The sequence below is a fragment of the Echeneis naucrates genome, chromosome 22 (genome assembly GCF_900963305.1).
Source record: "Echeneis naucrates chromosome 22, fEcheNa1.1, whole genome shotgun sequence".
Lineage (NCBI taxonomy): Eukaryota > Metazoa > Chordata > Actinopteri > Carangiformes > Echeneidae > Echeneis > Echeneis naucrates.
The window spans coordinates 13,022,273-13,045,001 of NC_042532.1; the positions used below are offsets into that span (position 1 = coordinate 13,022,273).

Below are 22,729 nucleotides of genomic sequence, written 5' to 3' on the forward strand. Positions count from 1 at the left end.
GAGCCATTGTAGTTGCTTGATATTGAATGAAACAGTTTCCTTTTTATCATCACCCTATAATGTTGACTGTTATGTCACATGTTTCTTTGTAGAGAGAAAAAATGAAGGTGTTAAGTTGCTTCGCTAAATATGATGCATTGCTGCACAAGCCTACCTGCAAGTAGCGTGCCTGTTGGGCTGAAAGGGCCTCTCCCAGAGGAACCACGATTTTCTCCACACTGCGCTGATGGGAATGCGCCCGTATGTCTGGGCTTTCTTCTGATCGCAGCTCAATGTGGGAGATGAGCAAATTAGAGATCACTGACTGGACTGACTGCGGGTATGGAGCAAGATAGGAAGGGTGGAGTCAGATTAAAAGCAGTTATATTACGATTTGTTAAGAAATTTAAGAAATGGCCCATTTAGACCAGAGAGAAAAAGGGTATTTACGGGCACAGACACCTTATATTGGTCTTACCTTTGAATCTCCCCCTGGAGTTGCACTAAGGGCCAGGATGCGGAATTGTTGAGTCTGGCTGCCAAGCTGTCTGATCACCTGTGCAAAAAGGAGGAGTAAACAGAGAACATTTCAAGCATCTTATCTGGATATATTTTTTGGATTCAATTATTAAATACTGAAAAATACAAATACAAAAGTTATACTGCAAACCTAAAACTGGTGCAAAATAGCAGTTGATGATCAGACAAAGTCTTCTATTACAATACAAAAATCAGTTGAAAATCTCTTCATTGCTAAAGTACAAAGTTGGGAAATACATTTTGACAAGTTGAACCCATTACATTGACCCAAAACCCAAGAATTGTCAGGAAGCATGCATACTCATTGATTTTCACAATAACTACTTTAGATGCAGTCACATCACGCAATACTGTGGAGAAATACATTATGAGTTCAAGTTCACATCAAGATGCTTATGTACAGCTACATCAACAGCTCTGTCGCTGGTGTGTGAGCATCCGCATGATGGAATGATTGAAGGGGTAAACAAAAATTGGATCTGTTGGAATTGTTCTCTTAGAAAGTGTGCTCTCTGTTATGCACGTTTTGAAACTGCTTTTTGGTTTTATTAGGGTGAGTTTAATGGAGAAATATTCTGGATTATCATTTTTAAATAATTCTAATGCAAGTTCACAACCTCAGCTAGAATTGCTTAGTAAAATATAACCTGCAGTGCTGTTTCACTTAATTGAATGAAAAACAGGGGATGGTTTCTGTACCTGACAGTAAGCATGGTTTCCCAGTGCTTTATGGGCTTCATCGATCACCACACACTTGACCTGAAGAGCTGGGCAAGTGTTTCTGGTCAGGTCATTCACCATGATCTGAGGGGTGAGGAAGAAGACACGCTTGGACCTCCACATCTCCTGTCTCTGCTTTGCCCCTGTGGTACCTGTGTTTTGGTAGATACTGTCTTAATAGTGGATAATTAATAATGGATAAAATGCAAGGGAAAACGTTGTGCTGTATGTTTTTACCTGTCAACTCAGCCATGTGTGCCTGCGGGATCCCCATCACTTTATAACAGGCCTCTATCTGTTGTGCCACCAGAGGCTTGGTGGGGGCCATGAATACAATCTTCCCTGATGGATACCAGCGATAGAAGTTGTACATAACCACAGACGCTATGAAGGTTTTTCCCAGACCAGTAGGAAGACACACCAGTGTGTTCTGAAACAGGGCAGCCTCTGATATCTTCAGCTGGTACTCCCTGATGGGGTAGTTAGTGGGGTAAATCCAGATCTTAGCTGAGGAGCTGTCAAAGCCAGGGAAGTCTGGATATGTCTGCACACCTGATGGGCTGGGAGAGAGGGCTCTGCCCCCTGTTCCTGCAGTACTACCGACTTGGAAAACTTCTGAATTATCACATTGCAGGCTCTTTTCCGCTTCGTAGACAGCAACCAACATAAGATCGTCGTCATCATCATGCTCATCTTCAAAAGCAGGAACGGTGTCCTTTGCCCCCCCTGAGCTCTCTGTGGTGCATGTGGACCCCTGGCCTATCTTAGTCCATAAAGGGTTTCGCGGAGGATGTGATGCAGCGACCTGAGCCGTGTTTGGGGGTTTTCTAGGCCGCTCAGCGTCTCCATTTTGTGGTTGAACACAGCTGGTTTTGGAAACCGCGGCCCCCCAAGTCTGGAACAAAGTCCTCTGATTTGAGCCAGCACTCATTTTCTTCGTATGTGGCGAAAAATGTTGAGGAAAAAGTGCCATGTGCGAAGGCGCAACATTGCAAGAAGAATACACAAACACAGTCTCTCTTCCGCTTACGTTTTTCCAAAATATAACAGCACATACACACCGACGGTTTCACGCCGATGTTACATCGTTGGCTTGAATTCGCTTTACATTTTAAATGTAGACTTACATTGCTTTTGATGCAAAACGTCGAGCTTAATGCTCACCGATCAGGTGCGCCGATAATTTTCAGAAGGACAAGCTTTTAATTTGTGAGCGTGACACCGGAAGAAAATGAAAGGATCCCGTTCGTCTCCCGCTTTCCGCGGCAATGCCGTCACGTTACCATGGTAATGGACAGGGACAAGTGGGAGAGGACACTCGTCCGTTTTCAGGTAGTAACGTTATTTAACTATCCAGCTTTCCAAATGTCGCCATTGTACTCGCAGCAGTTCGGTGGAAGTTTTAAAGTAAATGTTTCTGTATGTAGCTAGTTCTGCGTGTTTTGCTAGTTTTGCTAACTAACAAAGCAGCAGCTAATGTCGACCCGAGTTATGGCAGTAGTGTGACGAACGGTACCATTACTATAGTAACCGTTACTATAGTTACTCTGCTCTCTTCGAAAGGCGTGCGCACGAGGACACTTGGTAAGAAGCGAGGTGCGTCGTGCACGAGAAGACTTCGAGGACATCGTGAGAGAGATTGATGGAGGTCTGACCCACCTCCAGTGGAGGGACACGCCGATTCCCCTCCCCTGCTTCACAGACACCGTGAGTAAGTGGAGCTGCCATTAAAGGCTGTCTTAATGATCTGTCCGTGACTTCTCTCCGTTTGTTTTTATTCACGCTTCAGGACGATCTGTTGCTGCGACTCAGCTCCGCTGCCAGCAAGTCTCCCGATCCAGGGCTCCATGTCACAGCCAGTCCACAGAGCCCAGCAGCAGGGAGCGGTGAGCCTCCTGCACAGAAGACAGGAGCTGATGAAGGAAACCAGAGGGATCGGGATGGAGGGGTGATGGAGAGCACAGGTGACTCCACCACCATCTGGAGCAGTTTGGAGTTGGATGTTAGCTCTCCTCTGGGTGAGAGCTGTGCTGTCCTCCCTCATCTTCTATGAATGCAAAATGTTTTAAAGGCTGATGGCTTTCTCAGTATCCCGGAGGTCGTGGAGATGTCCTCATACCAGCTGTTTTATCCTGAAAACATATCAAACCGCCCAAGATATACGATTAAAAAATAATAGATAAATAGATAGATAATAGATAAAAGATAAAAGATAAAAGAAAAACCATAATTTTAAAGTTAATGTAATCCCATTTTCAATCGATAACATAAAACTTGTCGACAAGTTGCAGCATTTCAAACTGCCCATGATTCAAAGGACTGCTTGGTGTTGTAAGATCATCAGTCCATTTGAATTTGCCATCTCCCCACTAGGTCCCCGGCAATACTCCTTGGCTCAGGACGTGCCCCATACACCAGAGGCCCTGCGTCTCCATAGAAACACCCTGACCATGGAGCTGGTTTGGCTACAACAGGCCATAGACAGCAGGAAAAAGGTAAGGTGGAGAAAGGAAGAGATGTAATGTTTATTAGTGACCTTGAAAATAAATCAGCAGGCCAAAGAGGCAGCATTTTTACATAAAAATACTGGCATTGTAGGAATTAGTATCAGAATAATAACAATAGCCAGAGGATTATTTATTATCCACTGCAAACATGTCCAAAGAGCAAGTAATAAACCTATAAACATGGATACTGAAGCTACTTCAGAAATGCTGTCCAACTGCAGGGATAAACTGCTCTTCAACTTCAAGAAAGCAGAGATTTCTGATGCTCCCCAGGGTTTAATTTTCCAGTGCAGCTGTGCACAGGAAATCTTAACTGATATGAAAAATCTCAGATGAGGCAGTTCACACTTAAATGTGAATGTAGATTTGTTCTCATTCACTCACCCAAATGTGCACATCCAAGAATTTAGATTGCAAGTTCTTATTTTTCCCTTTTTTCCTCTTTCCTCTTCCCCTACAGTACTTGTCACTGAAGGATAGACTGACCATATCCTGACAACCTCAGTAATCTGAACTGGACTTGAAGCACTCATTAACGCATTACTTAAAGTAATATTGTCCAAGAAATAGTTGTTATGTGATGATCCAAACCTGAATTGTGCATGTTATCTGGTGATGTAAAATAATCAATAAATATTATTTTTCTACGATGGTTTCTTTCTGTTGTTTTTGTAACTGCTGTGGTTTCACTAAAACTGTCTCCAAAGGATAAATCATGAGTGACTCTGGCAGTTCATTATCATGTAAGGAGACGCTCTACTGAAAGCAATTCATGGGTGGATCCTCAGCTCTAACCAAGTTTATGTTTTGTCTCACAGAAGCTCAAATTTCCCATTTGGATTACAGTGAATGAGCTATCACTCATCATGTAAGGTGTTCATCTTACAAATATCCACATGAGAGTCTCCTGCTGCTGTTGTACTGTGGTATTAATGCCATGGGAAAAAGTATTTTATAAAGACAAAAATTGCCGCTTCTGGGAGTATTCAGTAACTCTGCCATATTCCGTTGCTTATACTTTCTTGCTGATGCTAATGGCTGTAGTGTCTGTTATACTTTTTGGTGAAAATACAGACAATTGGGTGCAGAAGTTATCTTATTGATTCAGCTTCACAACACAGCGACCCACCCATCCTCCCCTCCTCTGTCTGTCTCTTTTGTTGTAGGTTTCTGCCAATGATTTGGCCCTCAAAGCCAGTCATTGCTGGCTGTGCTGCCATAGCAACCAGGAAATACTCACCACCGTCATTGGAGTTGTGTGTGTGTGTGTGTTTGGGGGACCGAGAGGAGCAGAACGTGAGTGGGAGTCCAGACAAACCACAACAGAAGGGACAAATTTACACCTTTGCCTTCGACCCTGCGACTTCCCTGCTTCATCCTCCTACAGGCTTGTGATTGACTGAGAAGTGTGTATGGAACAGCGGTCATACGTTGATATTTATGTGTGACTGTGCTACCTGAAAATGTGGAGTGTATCTGGTGTATGAAAATGGTTAAAAATGTGAATGGAAACTATATGAACAGACAGAATAATGTGGTGCCCGTGTGTGTGTGTCTGTGTGTATGACAGTAACAGCTGGCTCAGAGATGGCTGCCAGCACTGTGACCACGACCGTCCTGCCTCCGGTGAAGAGTGTGATGGTGTACAGGAATGGTGACCCCTTTTACAGTGGGAGGAGGTTTGTGGTCAACCAGCGACAAGTGGCCACTATGGAAGCTTTTCTGAATGAAGTGACCCGGAACATCGGTGCTCCACTTGCAGTCAGGACCCTGTACACCCCCAGGCAGGGCACCAGGATCTCAGACCTCCAGGACCTTCAGGCAGGAGCCCAATACGTTGCTGCTGGCTTTGAGAAATTCAAGAAACTGGAGTGAGTACAAAAGCAAATTACAGAGCTGATATTGAGAGTGAAGATCCTTTATTCCCTTTATTCAGAGTCTTTCTGTCCATGACAGTAAAGGAATTTGTCTATCTGTCTTCAGCTACCTGAATGTAGGAGCAAAAAAACTGCCAGCTGGCCGCAAAGTAACTCAGGTAGGCGTTTATTTTCTCATGAGGCTGTTTTTTTTTTTTTTGAGGCCCTCAGGACAGTCCATAACTCATTAATCCCAGTATAACCAGGAGGAATGCGCTGCCAGCCGGCACTACTTTTAAAGCAAGTTGATCTATTTGAACCCTTGCCAAGTTAAGTAGGAAATGGAGTGCAGGATTTTCCATTACCCGGACAAGGTCATAAGTGCGTTTGTGTGTGCACAGGTACTCCTTTGCATGCACCCTATCATTGATATCATGTAAATGATTGTAAATAAAAGGCTAATGATTTTGATGTTCATCAAACGGTCAGTCAGAGTGGCTTTGATTTAAAATTCTTTAATTACTGTATACCTGGATTATATCAGAGATCTGAAGTTCCAAAAGAGTAACAGAGATTATGATTCTTTCTTCTTTAGTGGCTTGAAACTGTCTTTCTGTAAATTGAAAGATAGAGCGTGATGATGAGGAAGGCAGTATTACTGTACACACCGCCTGGTAGCTGACAAAGTGCCTGTTGTGTATAATGACCAACTGGCAGGAATGAGTTTTCAGTGCGCACTTAGTCTTAAGCAATGTGATACTTTTCTGTAAAACATAAAAGAGAGTAGAGTGATTGTGTGTGCCTTGTGTGCCTGCCATTTGGAAAGCGTTTTTTTATTTTCAGCACAGCCTCTTGGGATTTAAAACCTTAATGCCTGTGTTGTGGTTACTGTGGAGCAATGCAGAGGGAAACGTGTTTGAATAAGAGTGCGTTGAGCCTGCTGGTGAAACAAAGGGTTATGCTTCTACTCAGTGTTATTAGATCTATGTGCATGCCTGGGCAGGCCTCGTGCCCATATTCACCTCTCCATGCTTCCCACTCTGCCCAGACTCCCTGTAAATATTTTAAGTGCCTGTGCCTTTAAAGTAAAAAAACAATAAAGGGAAATGATCTATGTCTATTTTTTCCCTGAGCTGACTGATTTATTCCAGCAAGGTTATCAGGAGCAGACAAGGATATTGGCTGCAGATTTCACTGATATGTAACAAGATGGGTAACGTGGAGAGGAGTCCTCGGATCAGATACAACGTGTGAAAGTGCCATTGAATTAGCCTTGAAGTGATGTTAGTTTCCATGGCTGCTGCTTTTGGGCTGACATGAGCAGAATAGTTAGTCGGTCATTTCACATTCGAGATTACTCGTTTTCCTTTGATGGATTTGCAGTGTAATTGATGTGAAGGGCACGGATGATGTAAACCTAATGAGACAATTTTCAATATTGCTGAGGAAATGACAAGATTATGATGTTCTGCTGTACCATGCATCTGATTTTCTGAATGTCCCCACCAGGCAAAAATAATGCAGAAGCCTAATGTTTCAGCCAAATGGAGGAAGTTTATACCTGTACCCTGCATTATACAGTAAGTTGAACAAACACCTATTGTTATTTATAGCATATGTGTCTGGAAGAGGCTGTTTTTTAAGGATATCTGTGGAAATTATTGCTGTAATTGTTTCTTGCGTATATACTTAATGTGAGACTACACATTTCACAGTTCAGCCAATCTAAAAGCAGCATAGCTGTAGGTATGAGTAGTATCACGATGAAATTCTCTACAATTATCTGTTAGACTGATCATTTGCCTTTGATCCCAGGCAGCATGATGACACTTGACTTTTAAGAAAAATATCTCTTACTCTCTTGCTATTGCAAGGTTTGCCATGGCATTTGGTACAGATATTCATGCCCAGAGGGTTGACATGATCACTACCGGTGGGTCGGTTTTCTCATATCCTGTGAAATATCTCAACATATTATAAACTAACAAGCAGACTTTTTTCTCAAGGGGAAGCACCCAATGACCTTAGTGACCCTCTGACTCTGAATTGGACATCAGGACTGGTTCAGCTAAAGTGCATTTCCTACAGAACCAGAGCATTACGTTCCTTCACCCTCTTATACTGGAACAACATTAGGAGAAGGTCACAAAGAAAAATAGGAGACAAAAACAACAATTACAGTAATCAGTCTCTTTTCCCATAGCCAAATAAGAGATATTTAAACAGACATGAAAAACAAATGTGTGTGTGAACCTCTCCTATAATGTTTGTCCAGTGTTTTTCGAAACGGAGACCTCCTTTGTCCACCATTTCGATTCATCATTCCTCGGACAATGCAGCAAGATCTGGAGCAGATCCTGAGTCTGGTCACAGAAAAGGTCAGCCTGAGAACTGGAGCCGTGCGCAGGTCAGTGACATCGTCCCAAACAAAATATGGAGTCCACGCATCCCTTCCCTCAATGCTTTTCTTTTTCAGGTTGTGCTCTTTGGAAGGAGCGACTGTGTCCTCAGCTGGTCAGCTGGAGACTGGCCATTGCTACGTTGCCGTGGGAACTGAGAGGTTCAAGAAACTTCCATATGTGGAGTTGTTGGTTTCAAAAGCTACAGAGAGGTATTGTTATGCAAGGTCTTCGGTGAGCGTGCATGCTTGTGTGTATCTATGCAGGCTATTCTGCTTTATAATATAAAACTGTCAGATTGGATTCACAAAGCAGATTTGACTCAGGCAAAATATTCACCGTCTTTTCATTCAGACCAAGGATTTCAGGTCACAGGAGGTCATACAGCCAGGCAACGAGATCAAGATCACAGGGCTAACTCACTGGTCAAAAGACAACTCAGGAACATTAGAGACATAAATGAAGACAATGCATTGCACTGCTTATACACGTGGAGGAGGGGGGCTAAAGGGACCAAGGTGTAACATTGTGAAACGTTAGGATGGGGTATGGCAAACACAATGGTGAGAAGACTAACCAGAATGACAGTCATTCAAACAGACAAGACTTCAAAATAAGACAGGAAATGACACACAAACCCAAAACAATAACTGCCAGACATTATAAGACATAGACAAAAAGACACCTTCCTCTTTTATCTCTTCCTTTCTTCACAAGAGATCTTTTGTCTTTGTTTTGTAGATATTACCCAGGAAAGAGGAGGCTGTTGAGAATGGAGGTACCTACAGGCCACAATTCAATTGCATCAATTCATGTCTGAATGACAGAACTCAAAAGATAATTCACTGAAAAAGAGCCACCCGTTAAAGAACATCTTCTGTGTGTTCCTCTCAGAACAGGAAAGCAGGGAGTGGTCCAGAAGACCAGTACAGTGACTCAGCCCTCCTCAACTCCCCAGAGGCAAAAAGCAATCCTCCTGTGTATTTGATCCACAGAACAGAGGCTACATCAGGACTATTTCTTTGTCATGACCAACAAGTTTTGTTTGTGTGTTTGTTTTTTTCTATTTCTGATACCCACTTGCATTTTGTGAATTTCAGTCCGACGGTCGGAGAGTGAAATCAACAGGAGATGAGGCTGCTCCTCCACAAGCTGCACAGGAAAGTGACAGGAGACTGGGAGCAGATGAAATGTCTCCATTCTTTGCCAGGCCGGTCAAGATCCAGAAAAACAGAGGACAGACAAAACTGCCACTCAGTAATGGATCTGGTTAGGATCCCTGCCTTATCCAACTTTATAAATATTAATTAAATAAGCATCATACTTTTTTGTGTAAAGTGACAGCAGCAGTTTTTTGCCTTTATATGTTAAATACAGTCCAGCCTAGCATATTTAAAAGAGCAGCACGGAAGAGGAGGGAGGAGATGAGAGGAGCTGAGGAAGTGCACGAGGATGAAAACACAGCTACAGAGCTTCCTGTAGATCAGGTGAACATACCAGTCCACTCTTTTCCGTCTCACAAATGCTAAAATAACATTGACGGAGAAATAATGACATGCTAAATGTAGATCTGTCCCTCGCTACTTTCTAAAGAGAGTGGCAGAGGTGGTGGATGAGGAACTCAGCAACACAGATGACTCTCTGCACATCACAAGGCAGGTAGGCAGGGCCTTTTCACACTTATTTACTGAAGGTAGTGTGCAGAAAATGGTGAAGTCCTTCATTTCCATGAAATTGTGTCACAAGCATACTGTAATCTGCATGCGGGAAAAAAAACACATGAAACTCTATCTGCTTCCCTCAAGAGGTGTGGACAAATTATAGAGGGCGAACAGCACAATGAGAGAGAACACCCACAGAAATCCGTTGGAAAACAGGTACATTATGTGTGGGTGGCTGGTTATATTCAGGTATTTAGATTAAAATAATCCGAACGAAAAAGTTGAGTTGACTTTTTCTGTATAAATGAGAATATCATCTAATTGTTCTCTAAAAGGGTCAGTCATCTGAACAAAGTGCTGTGGAACAGAGCGATGACTCGGCCAGGACTGAGTGGTCTGCTGCTGAAACGATGGTATAGACAACGTACCCCGACTCTACCGACTGCTTCAAGCAGTAACTAACAGCCTACATTCACTAGTGTATGGATGTAAAAACAGCATTGTGTCTTTCTTTTCAAGGAACCTGAGCTGCAGCACACATCATCAACCCCAAGGCCTTCATCCTCCTCCTCTCAGGGAAAGACCAGGGAAGAAAAGGTGAGTTTTAACACCTCAAATCAAGTGTTTATCCAGACCCAATGTACTGTAAATGTCTGTTTTTTGCTCTAACAGGATAGCCTGCAAGACATCCTGTCAAATTCAAAAGAACAGACTCAACATCAGCACGAAGGATTCATCAGCGAGGTCACACCAGTAGAAAAACATCTGTAGCCATGGCAGACAGCCAAGCCCGACTGTTTCGTGCTTCAACAGGACATATGTGGCTGCATGAATGTTATATGTGGTAGTACGATAACGATGGTGATGAACTGAGTAGCAACATTCATTTGTTACAAAAACGTAAATTTGTTAAGATGAAATAAGAAGAAACACTAAAGGGATTAGGGTTAGTGTCAGTACAGTCCTCTGTAACATCTCCATAAACTGGCCCTGAAAGTGATGTATTAAAATCAACACCTCTCTGAAGCCATGCAGCTATTTTTTTACTTTGGCAACCACTAAATACTAACCTCAGTGTGTTAATATACTCTGAATGAGTGCTCATGAGCTGATGTTAAACAGTTTATCAGTAGTGACGACCATATTAAGTATTTTAGTTTGTAAGGATGCTAGAATTTTCCTTTTTGCAGTAAACACAAAGTACAGCCTACTTTGGACGTTCTCTACTCTTCCAGGTATGTGATCATAAGCCAAAGTATTGAGGGAATGAATATTTCTGTTGTTAGATGATCACCAGGAATATGGGATCTGATGGGGACATGACTGTACACAGTCCCAGCACTTCATCAAATGCTAACATGTTGGTCAGACTAGAGGAAAAACTCAAGGAAAGACCAAAGGCAGCAAATTGAAAATCAATAAAAAAAAAAATATATATATAGCAGTCTGTCTGATTGATGTTAATAATGGAGGACCCAGTTCCACATTGCTAGTATGGCTATTAAAGAACACGTCAAGTTTAACAAATGCAGTAGAAGTTTTGTAGGGTTTTGTATTCGACAGCATTGTATCTTGTAAGTGTTTATGATATTGTGTCTCTCGTTTTACAGAGCTAATTCTGATGCAGCTAGTTCACAGATGACCAATGATGCGAATTATTCATGTTACACTATGTACACAATAATGATTGTTTTGGGAGATTTTGAGTGTAACTGTAGTTTGATGTGAAGAAATTTGTGATGAAAAAATGCAAAGATTAGAATCATGTTTTGACAACAGTTCATTGTTAAAATATCAGCCACGTGACAAGCTGAATAGATGCAACAATAACAAATTCATATGTACATTGCTCATTTCCAAATAAATACTGTGACAGCAAAAATATCTATTACTATACATGTACTGTAAAACTTGTCCAAACATGTTTACAGAGTAAACAAGATCACTGACATTTATAGAGATTAAGTCCTTTATTCCTATTTCTTCGCAATGAAAGAAAATAACTGGTTTGTCTACCTCAGACAAGCATCAGGTTTCCAGAAAAACAACATTGTGCTTCCGGCAAACAGCAATTTCACCTCCTGTGTCTAAACACACATCACAGTGCACAAAAGGTAGCAGCAGTAAAAGGCCCCTGTTGACCCAGTAAGTGACAGCTAATTGGTCTATTTCACATTTAAAAATGATCTCTATTTTTATGCAGATGGAGGGCAGCAGAGTGCTCAACCACCACCAACCACAGATTTTTATACGAGCATTATAAATCTAAACTTGCTCTGGATTGAACCCTACTTGAACCCTCATCTTCTGAAGCACGTGCTGAGTTTATTCATACACAGTTCTCCCTTCAGAACTGCTGCTCTGAGGACACGTTGTCAGAATCTGAATTGCGCCTTGAAGTCCTGCTCTAACACTGCCATTTCCGTCTTTACTTCCCTGTCGCGTAATCATTTCAAGATACAGAAACATTTCTTTTAAATCTGATCTTTTAGTGCACAGACTGAGCCATATCCTGCTCCCCAGTGTCTTGGTTGTCTATGGAGCTTATCACACACAGAGTGACACCAGCCATGGTGAGAAACATTCCTGCGACAGCTTCTGCAGAGTGAAGTGTGAGGGAAAATTTGACAGACAATTAAAATTAAAGTTAAAAACATAACACAGCAAGTGCAACATTTCTCGGAGAGAGTTAATGTTCCATAATGTATTCACAAGTCAGTAAATGAATGCTGAGTACTTGTGTCTTGTAAATGTGTCTAATTGATGAATTATTCACTACAATGTGTTTGAACCTTACGTTTGCCTCCAAACTCTTCACCCAGTAGCTTCCCTGTGATAAGAGTACAAAGGAAGGTGAGCGTGTTGGCCACTGGAACAACAAACGATAACTCTGGAGGAGGAGAGAAGTGAGGGGAGAATCAATAAAACATCTCTATGTACCCTGATTTACTGAATTTATTCATTTTATAACGACCAGGTCTGATGCAAAACTGTATATATTAGAATCAATTGGCAATTGAAAAATTCTGCCAGTTTTAATCTTCTGAGATCATATTTCTGAATTAAATTTTCTTACTCACTTAGTTGGGGTTTACTTGGGTTAAGGGGTAAAAAATACAATTTAAGACAGAACAGTGAACTTCCACTTCAAGCATTTTTCAATAAAAGACATACTGCAGTAAGACACATTTCCTGTGCTGTAATGAGCCTGCTCAGTCCTCATTAATGCCACCAGTAAAAACTGGTGCTTTGATTTGAAAATGGCCTCTCACACACTGCAGAAATGAGGTGAGGTGAGCAGTGGGTTTCATCCACTTCCTCCCAAAACAAAGATGCTTTAAGAAAATCATGTGTTCATTTGGCCCAACTCAGAGAGAGGAAATATTCTAAAGACACATTTCTTTAACAATATCGTTTAAACACGTGAACGTATTTAGGTGCACAGGCAGAGTGTGAGTCTCTGGCTGATGATTATTGATTAACAAACATAAAATAAGACTATAGCCATTAAACTTGGGTTTAACAGTTAGTCTTGTATTGTTGATGTGCTTCATTGCATGTGAATCATTCCATCTTCCAAACAACGTGATGTGAACACAGCAATTTCTCCTGACATTTTCCATGTCTCACAGCTGGAAAGACACACGTGTCAGTCAGAAGATTAGTGGCACTGCACCTTCCTTGATATTATTAGTTATCCCTCTGCTTCTCGTGCTGGAGTAGGCTGAAGTATCTGCTGTGAAAAGGGTTGCAGCCTGTGAACCCTGACCTTCTGACCTTCAGGGTGGCAGTACAGCGTCATACCCTCCCTCAGACTCACCTGAGGTGGAAAGTGTATAATAGTAGATCACAGAGCCGCTCTGGTTCAGGAGGAAGGGGATCAGGTACTGGACAAGGAAGGAGGTGGAATTAAACAAGATGTGAAAGGAAAAGTAATTGTTTCATACGTGCAAAGTGATCAAGGAGGAAACTCATGAGATTCTACCTTAAAGTTCAGGAAAAGGAACTTGATCTCAGCCAGGATCTGAGTCACTCTGTTGGCCCCTCTAACTTTGTCCAGGCCATCTGAGCCTCTCTTCAGGAAAGGGTTGGTGCAGCCCCACAGGACAGACACCAGCAGCAGGCTCAGCATCTCCACTGTGAGACATGATAGTCACTTACTGTCACCTCAGATCCTGCTCATCTTCCAGTCACATTATATTTCTGATCTGGTCGACAACAGCCGCACAGTCAGTTAGTAAGAAGAGCTAACACCTGAGCCATTAAAGCTAGCCGGCTCACTTCCTTAGCATGGACCCTCAGTGTTAGCTCCTGCTCATTTATTTATGTGTAACAAATACCGGGAAGGCGGCAGTTAGCTGTCCGAGGCAAAATATAAAAGGCTGCCTTTCAACTTTTGGGAAAAGTCGTGATTTTAAGAGAGAGCGTTAGCTGCTGGATTCTCACCTACGGTCGCCATCGTGAGGTAAACAGGAGCTGAGGAGTTGCATTCACTTACTGTTCCGCTTTTGTTTGTTTAAAAAAAAAAACAACTAACTTTAGTAAAATAAATACGGAAAACCTCAAAGATATCTAAAATGATCGAAAAGTGTTTGGAAAAGCAAAAGACACCCGGGTACCGATCGGTTCAATAACGACGCTGTTATTGTGAAACTCAATATTTAGCAACGATTGGTGTGACTTTGAATGCAGCTTTAAAAATGGTACCTGCTGAAAAGGAACCAGCGGAGGGCGCAATAACTTTTAGAGAAATATCCTTCAGTCAACTTTTCGTTTCTGTGTTCCCAGGACCTTTGATTTCTTTACAGCCTCATTTTATCGTCATGTTCAGCAAACAAAGCATGGAAGACACAAATAAAAATATCACATTTTATTGCCATTTCTTTTAATTTAATAAAGAAGCACAAACAGTACAAACACAGGAAAGAACGGAAATAAAGTGCAAACTTTTTTGGTGTCAAATTTAAAAGGATGCTTCACAAAATATCTCTTCATTCTACATGGTAAAAAAAAAGGCAGTTAAAAAAAATCAACATCAACCAAGAACTAATCAGAAAGAAACTGAGCAGAAGACAAAGACAGTATGATGCAAGATAACCAGATTTTGGAAAGATGATCAATGGTCAACATATGCACATATTTCTTCAACCATGGTGACCATTACACAGTCATTGTCTGCCATACTGTCTTTGTCGTATACTGTAGCTACTAATTCTATATTTACTCCTGAATCTAAATCTTTTTCCGTAATACAGAAATGTACACACACATTGTCATTGTCACTGTCGTTCATCAGTTTTAATGGGATGTCAGCAAAGAGTAGAAACAGTAAGAAACTTATGGCGTCTATACTCTGAACACTGACTGCAGCCTAAAAGCAATACTTCCCAACAAAGGGTCAGTTTTATGCAACGTCCTTCATGTAATCCGCTCTGTTTTTCTACAACCATTTTGATCATGATGTGTATTTTTTGTACACCTAAAGGGCTTCTTGTTATCCATGTAGTGACCAGCAGTGGCTCCGGTTGGTGGAGATTGACAGTGACAACACTGATGCCACAGATTCACTTTCCACAAGATTTAGTCAGCACATAGTATGTGTAAACGGATGAAGACAGTCCATCAGTCATTGTCTGTTGTGAAACTAGCATGGTGCTATGTGTTTCCTATTTGTGCATTGTCATGTACAGTGACCACAGCTGAATCGCTGGGGTGGCCGATCTCCTCTGTGTGGTTTCCCTGTGAGGTGTTCAGCTGCACTCGGGGCAGATGGAAGCCGTTTTCTGCAGCTGTGGGGATGGCAGTGGGGATGCTGCTGGACACAGAGTTGATTCCCATGGTGCTGAGTGGGACGCTGCTCTGGCCTCTGGACTGTGACATCTTTGGACGAGGTTTGGAGCCACCACTGGCTCCCAGGACCCTGGATGCATGAGTCCGCCTGCCAACAACAAGGCCATGATATTAAAACAAGCCTCACATGGCCTTTGTGATAAATAATGCTACTCCCTTGATTACTCCCCATTTTTTCATTCTGAACCCAACATTTACTTGATACCTTTAGTCAAGTAAATGAATTCATCTTTCAACATAAAATGATTTGTTGTGAATTGAACAAAAGACTCGTTCTAATCATCTTATACCATGACCAGCTAATAAATAAAACTAAAACTAAAAATGTAACTAAAAATGTATTATAAATCCAGCAACACAAGTTAAATAGCCTATGAGGGGAATGGTCTTGTTTGGCTGTGCTGCTTGCAACTTAAATATTTATATAAGTCTAAATATGATGAAAAGCAGAAGCAGCCGCTCACCTGCCTTCCTTGAGGCAGATAAAAATAGCATGGCTGTTGTTTTGTGGCTACTGAAAATCAGAATAAAAGTATTGTTCTGTCAAACAGAAATGTGGCCCTACTTGTTGTATGTCTTCAGGATGAGCAGAAGAATAGTAAGAATGATGATGATACCAATGACAATCACAGCAATCATAGCCCCAGAACCTAAGTGACAGAGAAGAGGAATCAGCAATCAGCATGTTGAAAATATGTTGTTCAGTCATGTCAATAAGGTTAGGGTTACTTTTGTGTATCCTCTGGTAGCAGTGCATAGCCGCATAACTCACAGGCACATATTTTCTGTTAAAGACATGGCTGCCACTCCCCTACAAGCCATCTAGATTAGACGTAATGATGCAATGGGTTGGTATGAGGCATAAAAGACACTTCAAGGTCTCATCGTATCCACAACAAATACTCATTTACAAGGGTGTGCCTTATCAATATGCAACTTCACGGCACAAGGACAAAGCAAAACTATGAACACAATGTGTGGACAGGCACACACGTGAGGTATCCTTACTCTGAATGAGAATTTGTCCTTTGGTCTTTGTGACAGCAGTTGTACTTGAAGGTACTATAGTGTTGGTCACAGGGGAGACAGTTGAAGTTTGCATCTTCAGCAATAACCTGCAAAGACAAAAAAAGAAATCAATTTAACCAGCTAAGCGCTAAATATCAGCACAGTTCTACATCTACAGGAGGATGATATTTACAAGGATAAGCCATTAGACAAGGGGAAAAAATAGGGCAAGGAAAAAATGTGATTAAAAATGTGATTTGAAGACAAAAACATTTGCCGAATACAACTCACAAAGACTGCCAGGGTGGCACAAAACAGGGAGTGGCACAACTGAATGAATATTTTATAAGAGAGACAGGAACGAGGCTCCTCAGTGGAACATTCTGTAGGAAGCGCTAATCACAGGACCATAGGAATGATAATGTCTGAATAATTTCAGACATTATCATCAAGAGTTCATACTGTACACTTACTGAGAGTCAAAGCACATGTCAACAGTTATTACATTGTATTCCTGGTTGAATAATATCACGTGAAACAAACAGTCTTAGGAAACTATTTAAGCATTTTATAATACAAGCAATGAGCGTAGCACTTAACTTGCTCTTGTTAGGATCAAATTGCAGGTGATGAAAAATTGAATGTCCACTTCTAAAACGATCTGCTGTTTAATTATTCTGTTGCGTTCATGCCCGTAATGGAACATACACTACGTAATAAATGACTGTATTAATGTGATTTATGTTGGCTTGATAAGGATTTAGATATTCATCCATCATGGACAATATCTATTCTCAGAAATTACATAGGTACAGATTGCATCTATATCTAATCTAATGTGATGCAGTTGTTTTGTGTCATGCAGAGATCCTCATTTAGGAAGATCTCCGATTCTGTCCAGGAAGCAAGCTGTGCAAAGAGCTGTGACTCAGGGCGGTCCCCATTTCCCCTGAGACCAGACTACATGGCTTTCTGGATAAGAACAATGGCAACAATACTGATATATATAATGACAATAATAATGATAAACTTTGTCTTTATGTGCCTTATAAATACATAAATGTGAAAAAGTATTGAAATTGGCATGCTCTGGAAACACTATAAACTATGTTTACATGCAGATTTCTACATTCATTCCACATATCTTTTGTCGCAGATAAGATTCAGTTTTGTAAGTGAAATAATCGGTCACTTATTATACTTTTTCACCTTCAGTAACTTGAGTGACTAATCCCAAAAGTGTAATATGTAAACATGCCATGATTTCATTAGACTGCCTGAGAAGTTAGAGGGTTAGCGATGGTGGCGGCCATTTCATTTGGTAAACCTCTTAGAGGAGCAGCTCCGAACCCTCTCGACTCATGGCCCACTGGAACACCCAGAAAGAAATGTTCGCAGCTCACATTCAGCCCTGTAGCAACACCGAGGCCAAATAAAACACTCACAGAAAACAGAGAGGGAGATCACTTGTCCATTCACCATGTGTCTTTTGATTCCTTCCTTTTAATGCTACCTTTGCATCCAAACAACTTTCCACGGACTGGGGTGACATTTCTTTGTGAAGCACAGCAGCACAATCAGAGCCGGTGCTTCAAGCGGACAAAATTTGCATTGTCTATAAAAAGCTGAAAACGGAAGAGCAGCCACAAACACATACCATCCCTCGCTCTCTTTCTTCTCTTAGTTACATTGATTGCTCCATTGATTACATTCAAATTCACATTAAAGCACGTAAAAAGCCTCCGGCCAGAACAAACTGCCAGTGGAGGTGACATCCACACCAACTGTCAATTGGAAATCCAGGTTTAAAAAAAATTCTTATGCATGAAACCTTCAGTGCATTTTTCTTAACTTATCCAAACTCCTGCATATTCTTTTAGTCACTTCAATGTAATTATTTTATGAATTTCATTTTATGCATGTCCTAAGGTTAAGAACAGTGAATTGCCTTTGTGTATGAAATATGCTATACAAATAAACTTGCCTTGCTTTGCCCATGGCGTCACAGCAGCTGTGAGGTTGCTGATAAAACCCACTGTCTGCTGACACACCAAAGAAAAAGATGGATACCTTTCATTTGTTTGACTGAACGAGCCTCTTAGTTCAGGGAAATGCATGAAGAGCACCTGAAAGCTGAAACGCTGTCTCTCCTCACACACATGCACACACATGCACAGCTGCATGGTCCATGAAGCCGGAGCCAGCAGATGTTTTCTGCGAAGCTTCAACGCTGGAAACAGGAAAGCTGGCCGGGCTCCAAAGGCTAAACTGTTAAAATGGTCTATCTCATTTGTTTAACGCAAACAAAATCCAAACTGTAAAACTGGCAGTTAGAGGGGAGTTAGACCTGTTAAGGAACTGCTGGGGCAGGCCAGTTTTAGCTTCACTCACTGCTGTTTGTAGATTCAGCCCCTGTCACTCACAGCACTTATGTTAGGCTACACTTACATGTTAACTACATCATCGTCAAACTAAAGTGAGTAAGTATATTTCTCCAACTAAACATGTTTCAATGCCAGACATGTTTGTTCTTTTCCAATGATATCTTTACTATAGCATACAGTATAGTTATTATAGCATAGTATTTCTGGTATTCATATTTTTAGCCACTTAAGCATTGCTTATTGGTTCGATTTCTCCTCCAGGCTACTCTTTTGAAGGTTTGGTTTTCAGCGTGTAATGTATAGACAAATACAGCACGCAGCTTTAACCATTAATGGAGTGTAAAAATGTACATGTCACTTACAGGTTGTACATATTTACATAAGCGTGATGAAAGGACTATTTAAAGCTCAATCCATCACGAGACAGACAGACAACACAGCAGGGCTTTTCTCTGTAACCAGGTCTTTATTTGTAGAAAATATTCTTCAAACTGGGAATTTGACATTTTCCTCACTGAGATGTGAAGAAAATTGTTTTAATTACAGCCACTGCTCGATAATCATGTGTACTGAACATCTTATCCTGCTTCCTGCTCTGCAGCAAATATTACACAACCCATCTCCCAGTGTTGACAAACTATTAAGCATAGAGATTAGTAATGGCATATATCATGTTTGCTGTTTGCAGAGGTGACAGCGTTACCGGTTAACTGATCATGAGATGTGTAATGTTGGTAACGCCACTGTTTTGGTAATGTGATGGAGAATACATTATGCTCATGACGTTGTCAAGGCTCAATGCATTCAACACATCCCGAAGTGATGTGTATTTATTTGTGTTATTTAGCCGTTTTATTTATTGCAGGCACCTCCAGCTGTTTAAATGTACAGCAAAGGTGCTTATTTAGAGATTTAACATCCTAACTGAAGCATTTGAACAGTAAAAAAATGCCATTATGCACATAGGATGGGCTTCTGATCACTTCAGATGTAGCTGTTGTAACTGAGACCTGAATTAGATCGCCAAGTGATTCTTTGACGTGCTTTTTGATGGCACAAATGATTCATAGGATGGAGGATGGTGTGTCGTCTCCCACAGAACAGGGTGTGCTGCTAGAAATACGTGGCTCAGCAGTATAACGATTTATAGGTTGGTGAAAACCCTCACACGAGGAATTATCTACTGCGAACATACCTAACACTCGGTCTATAAATAAACCTCGTCCAGCCTACACCAAGTTCATGACTTTGTATGTTTTGGGGGGTGTTTTCCTGATATATGCTCTTACAGTTGATCCACTGGGGCACTGCATTTCATGACGTCATGATTTCAACTGGGCTTCCTGACATTCAAAACACCTTGTGAAGCACATAAACCGCTCCTAAAGTGTAATGTGTAGAAACTGTAGTAATCTGAAAGAAGTCTGATGGAGATAAAGCCTAAACCTGATGGCTCTGTCAACAGCAATGACAGGCAGTAAAGTGAAAATTCGACATGCAGGGAAAATACAGATCTGAGCCCAGAATGTTTTGATGTGTGGCTAAAATGCTGATCAAAAAGTCATGGACTGGTTGAATTGGAAGGACTTTATGTGTACATATTTACTGCAAGGATTTCTAGTTAACACTTTAATGACCTCATTTCACATTGCAGACTGTTGCAGGAAGTGTGACTTTACTTAATTCATAATTCGTCCATTTGAAATATTACGCTTGTTGGTGTATATGAAAGCACCTTGTCCAGGAGGTTAGGGTAACCTCAACGTGTAATCTGATTTCTTTTAGAGGATGCACTGCATCGGAACAAGACGTGATTTTTTTAGCTCTATGTTTTCTGATGACACTGAGGCTATAATAACACTTTGTTGTTGCAAATTGTACAAATTGCAGCTATCACCAACACTGCAGTTTCAATATCCTTTCGTCCGCCCTCAGTAAACAAATCATTTATTGGCCTGTCTCTCAACACAGAACAGGAACAATTTAGTTTCCTCTTTTTTTTATATATATATATATATATATGAGGAAAACCCAGACAGTGTTGTTAACTCTGTCAGCTTCCCCAGCTCGCCCACACCTTAGACATTTTCATCCGCACAGTCAAAGCATCACCGTCTCACATTCACAAACCCGATCAAAGCTTGACCTTCATCAAACAGCAGCCGGGGTCAATATTTGAATAGTCAACTTGAAGCAGCGTAATACTGTAAGACACAGGTGGAACTGTTAGTTCGGCCTGAACTGGAAGAGCAGACATGTCATGTCAGATATAAGCCTTCCATGTCATTCTCTTTCCGCGTGTGAAATAAAATATCAACCTGATATACAGCAGCACTGACAGTCTATCGGATGGTGCACAGCAGTCTGGTGTTGACGTAAATCACAGCGAGTGTCATCAGATGTGTCGCTGATTGGAAAGATCTGTGTGGTGCAGACATAATACAGCATAACTGTGTGAGAGTGTCTCTTATCTGATTCAAACAAAACACTTGTGTCTGTAACTAAATGATAAGGAATAAAATATTTCTTTCACTCACACACTCTATAAACTATCTTCTACACGGCATTCAATCTGACACGGAAACAAAGTCAACAATAAGAAAAACTGCAAAGTGCCTTAAATAGTGAGGAGGACCAGAAAAAGTTAACTTATAATGTTTTCTTTCTTACTATGAAGCCAGTTATCACTGGTCGGAAAACTGCAAATCGCTGTTGTTACAGCACCAAATACAGTATATCACCATTATTCATGTTTTCATGCAGACCGCCACATTTGAGCTGTGAATTAGCACCTCTGTGTTGCACAAACAGCAGTCCCATCTTCTCACAACGTCGTCCCAACTGATGAGGTGATAAAGCCGTCAAACAAACACGTATCAATAACAGACTGAGCTCTTAATCACAGACCCTTCAGGAATGTGAGCTATTCACTTTCACCCGAGGCCCACCTGCTGCCTCGCCACACTGTCCAGGGGACCCCCCCCCCCCCCCCCCCCACACACACACACACACATCTATGTAAGTAACTCTGAAAAAAGCCTCTCATCCACAAGTGTAAAAGTTTAAATGGAGCCTTCAGTGTACCCAGAGGAAAGCCTGTGACTTACCTAACCGTCTGCTCTTTGCCTTCTCCAGATGGGACCCTGAGCAGCACAGAGCCCCCTCCCTCAGCTGACTAAGGGGGGCATAGTCCACGGCTCTGGGGCGGAAGACACAAAGGAGCAGTTGAGTGTGTGAGCTGAATATTGAGTCCCAGGTGCTGCTACAGTGACAGTCCCACAGGTAACAACATGGACAAAAGGACTAAAACCAAAAACAACAGGGATTCCCGAGTGTGTGTGGTTTCTGTTGGACTCAAAGTGTTAAGTGAAGAGGAGGAGGAGGCGGCTCCTCGCGGCTCCTTGCTGTGAGTAATAATGTCAGGCAGCTGGTTTTTCAGGTCTTTCCGCCTGGCCCTGAGGCGTGCCGCGGCCACTGATCAAAAAAGCGAGGATCCTTTCCAGAGCTGTCTGCCAGCTCTCTGTCTCTCCGTGATCCCTCTGCATCTGACAGGATGTCTCACATGAAGGGCGGGGGGGTGTGTCTCTGTATCTTCACTGAAAGAGGATACAGATATCTGAAAACCTGCATGTCGTGTGTTCAAATGCACAGTCTGCACATCATTAAACTAAAAAAAAAAAAAGAAAAAAGAAAGAGTCATTATCTCATATCTACATTGACATGTTTTATGTTACTGTGTCAACAATGCATGCGGTTTCCTTCTCAGCACAAATCCCTTCATGAATGTGTTTTATGTATGCAGTTGAAAATTAACTTTGTTAATTC

General features: G+C 41.5%; 5 protein-coding genes across 7 annotated transcripts in view; 2 read left to right on the forward strand and 3 right to left on the reverse strand.

Annotated features, from left to right (window-relative positions):
- The window catches only part of fancm (FA complementation group M), a 30,747-nt gene extending 28,300 nt beyond the window's left edge, over positions 1 to 2,447 (reverse strand). For both annotated transcript variants that reach the window (XM_029494545.1, XM_029494546.1), the window contains exons 1-4: positions 1,477 to 2,447; positions 1,219 to 1,391; positions 458 to 535; positions 155 to 313 (exon numbers count right to left, since the gene is read on the reverse strand). In XM_029494545.1, the coding sequence (XP_029350405.1) occupies positions 155 to 313; positions 458 to 535; positions 1,219 to 1,391; positions 1,477 to 2,212 (1,146 nt within the window). In that variant the 5' untranslated portion in view covers positions 2,213 to 2,447. The remainder of the gene's footprint in view (positions 1 to 154; positions 314 to 457; positions 536 to 1,218; positions 1,392 to 1,476) is intronic.
- Positions 2,156 to 4,394, forward strand: iqcc (IQ motif containing C). Of its 2 annotated transcripts, none has more exons than XM_029494551.1 (5): positions 2,156 to 2,571; positions 2,803 to 2,946; positions 3,029 to 3,203; positions 3,613 to 3,734; positions 4,207 to 4,394. In XM_029494551.1, exons 1-5 carry the CDS (start codon positions 2,524 to 2,526, stop codon positions 4,240 to 4,242), a joined length of 525 nt encoding a protein of 174 aa, XP_029350411.1. In that variant the 5' UTR covers positions 2,156 to 2,523; the 3' UTR covers positions 4,243 to 4,394. The 2 variants fall into 2 exon arrangements, with proteins under 2 accessions (XP_029350411.1, XP_029350410.1); XM_029494550.1 differs by having other exon boundaries at positions 2,177 to 2,571; positions 3,029 to 3,257.
- Positions 4,395 to 5,131: 737 nt separating this feature from the next.
- Positions 5,132 to 11,597, forward strand: dcdc2b (doublecortin domain containing 2B). Its single transcript, XM_029493662.1, has 15 exons — positions 5,132 to 5,152; positions 5,317 to 5,617; positions 5,730 to 5,781; positions 7,112 to 7,182; positions 7,878 to 8,009; positions 8,079 to 8,213; positions 8,743 to 8,779; positions 8,896 to 8,961; positions 9,102 to 9,270; positions 9,379 to 9,488; positions 9,595 to 9,660; positions 9,807 to 9,878; positions 9,998 to 10,075; positions 10,182 to 10,259; positions 10,335 to 11,597. Exons 2-15 carry the CDS (start codon positions 5,334 to 5,336, stop codon positions 10,431 to 10,433), a joined length of 1,449 nt encoding a protein of 482 aa, XP_029349522.1. The 5' UTR covers positions 5,132 to 5,152; positions 5,317 to 5,333; the 3' UTR covers positions 10,434 to 11,597.
- tmem234 (transmembrane protein 234) lies at positions 11,433 to 14,291 on the reverse strand. The gene is made up of 5 exons (XM_029493663.1): positions 14,109 to 14,291; positions 13,648 to 13,799; positions 13,483 to 13,549; positions 12,460 to 12,552; positions 11,433 to 12,260 (listed from the first exon to the last, which is right to left on the reverse strand). The coding sequence occupies exons 1-5, from the start codon at positions 14,119 to 14,121 to the stop codon at positions 12,151 to 12,153; spliced, it is 435 nt and encodes a 144-aa protein (XP_029349523.1). The 5' UTR covers positions 14,122 to 14,291; the 3' UTR covers positions 11,433 to 12,150.
- A 250-nt stretch (positions 14,292 to 14,541) lies between these two features.
- Positions 14,542 to 22,418, reverse strand: ncmap (non-compact myelin associated protein). Its single transcript, XM_029493847.1, has 4 exons — positions 22,012 to 22,418; positions 16,521 to 16,627; positions 16,078 to 16,162; positions 14,542 to 15,600 (listed from the first exon to the last, which is right to left on the reverse strand). Exons 2-4 carry the CDS (start codon positions 16,612 to 16,614, stop codon positions 15,318 to 15,320), a joined length of 462 nt encoding a protein of 153 aa, XP_029349707.1. The 5' UTR covers positions 16,615 to 16,627; positions 22,012 to 22,418; the 3' UTR covers positions 14,542 to 15,317.
- Between the last annotated feature and the right edge of the window lie 311 nt (positions 22,419 to 22,729).

Coding starts and splice junctions, on each gene's coding strand:
- tmem234 (XM_029493663.1), bottom strand. Junction 13,550..13,647: donor TCCTTTTCCTGAACTTTAAG/GTAGAATCTCAT, acceptor TTCCTTGTCCAG/TACCTGATCCCCTTCCTCCT. Junction 12,261..12,459: donor TGAAGAGTTTGGAGGCAAAC/GTAAGGTTCAAA, acceptor TTCACTCTGCAG/AAGCTGTCGCAGGAATGTTT.
- iqcc (XM_029494550.1), top strand. CDS start 2,524: ATGGTAATGGACAGGGACAAGTGGGAGAGGACACTCGTCCGTTTTCAG. Junction 2,572..2,802: donor GGACACTCGTCCGTTTTCAG/GTAGTAACGTTA, acceptor TCTCTTCGAAAG/GCGTGCGCACGAGGACACTT. Junction 3,735..4,206: donor CCATAGACAGCAGGAAAAAG/GTAAGGTGGAGA, acceptor CTTCCCCTACAG/TACTTGTCACTGAAGGATAG.
- ncmap (XM_029493847.1), bottom strand. CDS start 16,614: ATGCAAACTTCAACTGTCTCCCCTGTGACCAACACTATAGTACCTTCA. Junction 16,163..16,520: donor AGGACAAATTCTCATTCAGA/GTAAGGATACCT, acceptor TCTGTCACTTAG/GTTCTGGGGCTATGATTGCT. Junction 15,601..16,077: donor ATCCTGAAGACATACAACAA/GTAGGGCCACAT, acceptor TGTTGTTGGCAG/GCGGACTCATGCATCCAGGG.
- dcdc2b (XM_029493662.1), top strand. CDS start 5,334: ATGGCTGCCAGCACTGTGACCACGACCGTCCTGCCTCCGGTGAAGAGT. Junction 7,183..7,877: donor CCTGTACCCTGCATTATACA/GTAAGTTGAACA, acceptor ATGTTTGTCCAG/TGTTTTTCGAAACGGAGACC. Junction 9,661..9,806: donor CTCTGCACATCACAAGGCAG/GTAGGCAGGGCC, acceptor GCTTCCCTCAAG/AGGTGTGGACAAATTATAGA.